Source organism: Mesitornis unicolor, unplaced genomic scaffold (assembly GCF_000695765.1).
Source record: "Mesitornis unicolor isolate BGI_N332 unplaced genomic scaffold, ASM69576v1 Scaffold42442, whole genome shotgun sequence".
NCBI classification, from domain to species: domain Eukaryota; kingdom Metazoa; phylum Chordata; class Aves; order Mesitornithiformes; family Mesitornithidae; genus Mesitornis; species Mesitornis unicolor.
The window spans coordinates 4,340-5,832 of NW_010167884.1; the positions used below are offsets into that span (position 1 = coordinate 4,340).

Below are 1,493 nucleotides of genomic sequence, written 5' to 3' on the forward strand. Positions count from 1 at the left end.
GTGGAATGTAACAAAAAAAAAAAAAACCCAAATGCAACAGAACCAAAAAATTGTTTAAAAAACCAAACCAAACCAAAAAACCACTGTTGTAATGGTAAAGAAAATAGTAATCCGGTTTCTGTCTTCATAATGTGATAAAACAGGATTCCAAAAGTGTGTATAGCATTAATGGGCTTGTACAAACCATCCTGCAGAGTTTTAAGAAAAAAAAAAAAGTAAGAAAGTTAAAGGTGGTTCAAGAAAATATTTTCTGAACTATTTTATTAATTAAATTTCCTGAATTTGTGGCTAGGTGGAAGAGGTATTGCAGAACCGCCCAGCTGCCATTTCCATACAGGATGGGCCTTGTGAGGTGGTTGGGAATCCTTAGTGGTGTTTAAGGAATAAGCTGGCAACAAATCCCCATCATTGCCAATAATTAGTGATGGTGGACAGGGAAAATTTGCCATGAAATTAAATGGCCTTTTCACTGCTGATGCTACATTGCTGGCTACCCTTTTGCGTCTATTGTTAACTGTAAAATCATCCAGTGTTCCTTCATGTGTCTCGATTTTACCTGTAGGACGTGGGCTTCGAGCTGATTTCAAATTTGGTTTGACTGGAGGAGTCTGCAGTACAGGTCGCTTTCCCAAGACCAGTGTCCTGTAATTTTTTCTCACCCTTGCTCCAAATTTATACTCCCCATCCTCAGGTTTTGGAATACCTAAAGTGCATGAGAGGACCTGACTCTGAGTCAGCGGGTTTAAGGAAGTGGTTTCTTTCTCAGTGCATGCAGAATCTTCCTTGGCTGTTAATAAAGCGTCCTGGTTATTACTCTCAGTCACACCGTAAAACTCATCCTTGGTATCATTGCACTCACACTTTAGCTTATGTGTTGTAAGGTCAGGCTCATACTCGTCGTTCGCACTGCTGTCCTCTATTTTGATTTTAATGCTGTGCAGGAATGGCAATGCCTTATTGCCTGTATCAGTGCACTGGAGCTCAGCTGCTGCTGCTGCCCCTGGAGACGCAGCATCCTCCTCAGGATCAGTTTGTAAAGAGGGCAAATCCGTGGCAAATTCAGTACAATGAGGGATTTTGGAATCTTTCTCTGAATTTGCTGCCGCTGATGAAGAATCATTATTTAAGAACCTAGCAGCTATTGTGTTGTTATCTGCACGGTGTGTAGTAGTTGCTTGAAGGCATTTCCTTGCCTCTCTGAGTATTCTTTGTTGTGGAAATGCATTGTTTGTCTTTGGGCTAGGTGAAGAGGCCCCCTTTGCAACACAGTTAATTGTTAGGTCAGTACTCTTGGCATTATTGGAAAATTCAGAGTGTGGGAATGTGATCTCGGATACTCTAGCATCTCTTATCTCTGCGAAGCAGCTCCCCAGGCCGCCGGAGCAGCGCAGCGCCGGGGCGGCGGGAACCCAGCCGGGACGGCCCCACTCCTCTGGCAGCTCCGGCTTGACGCCGCCGGGAGCGCTGCGGCGAGCAGGCAGCCCGCCGGGATC

General features: G+C 44.7%; 1 protein-coding gene across 1 annotated transcript; it reads right to left on the minus strand.

Moving 5' to 3' along the window:
• Positions 1-263: 263 nt before the first annotated feature.
• LOC104536276 (SKI/DACH domain-containing protein 1-like) lies at positions 264-1,445 on the minus strand (the record flags this gene model as incomplete). The annotated part of the gene is made up of 1 exon (XM_010178839.1): positions 264-1,445. A coding segment is annotated over one exon (1,182 nt), but the record flags the coding sequence as incomplete, so codon positions are not given.
• Between the last annotated feature and the right edge of the window lie 48 nt (positions 1,446-1,493).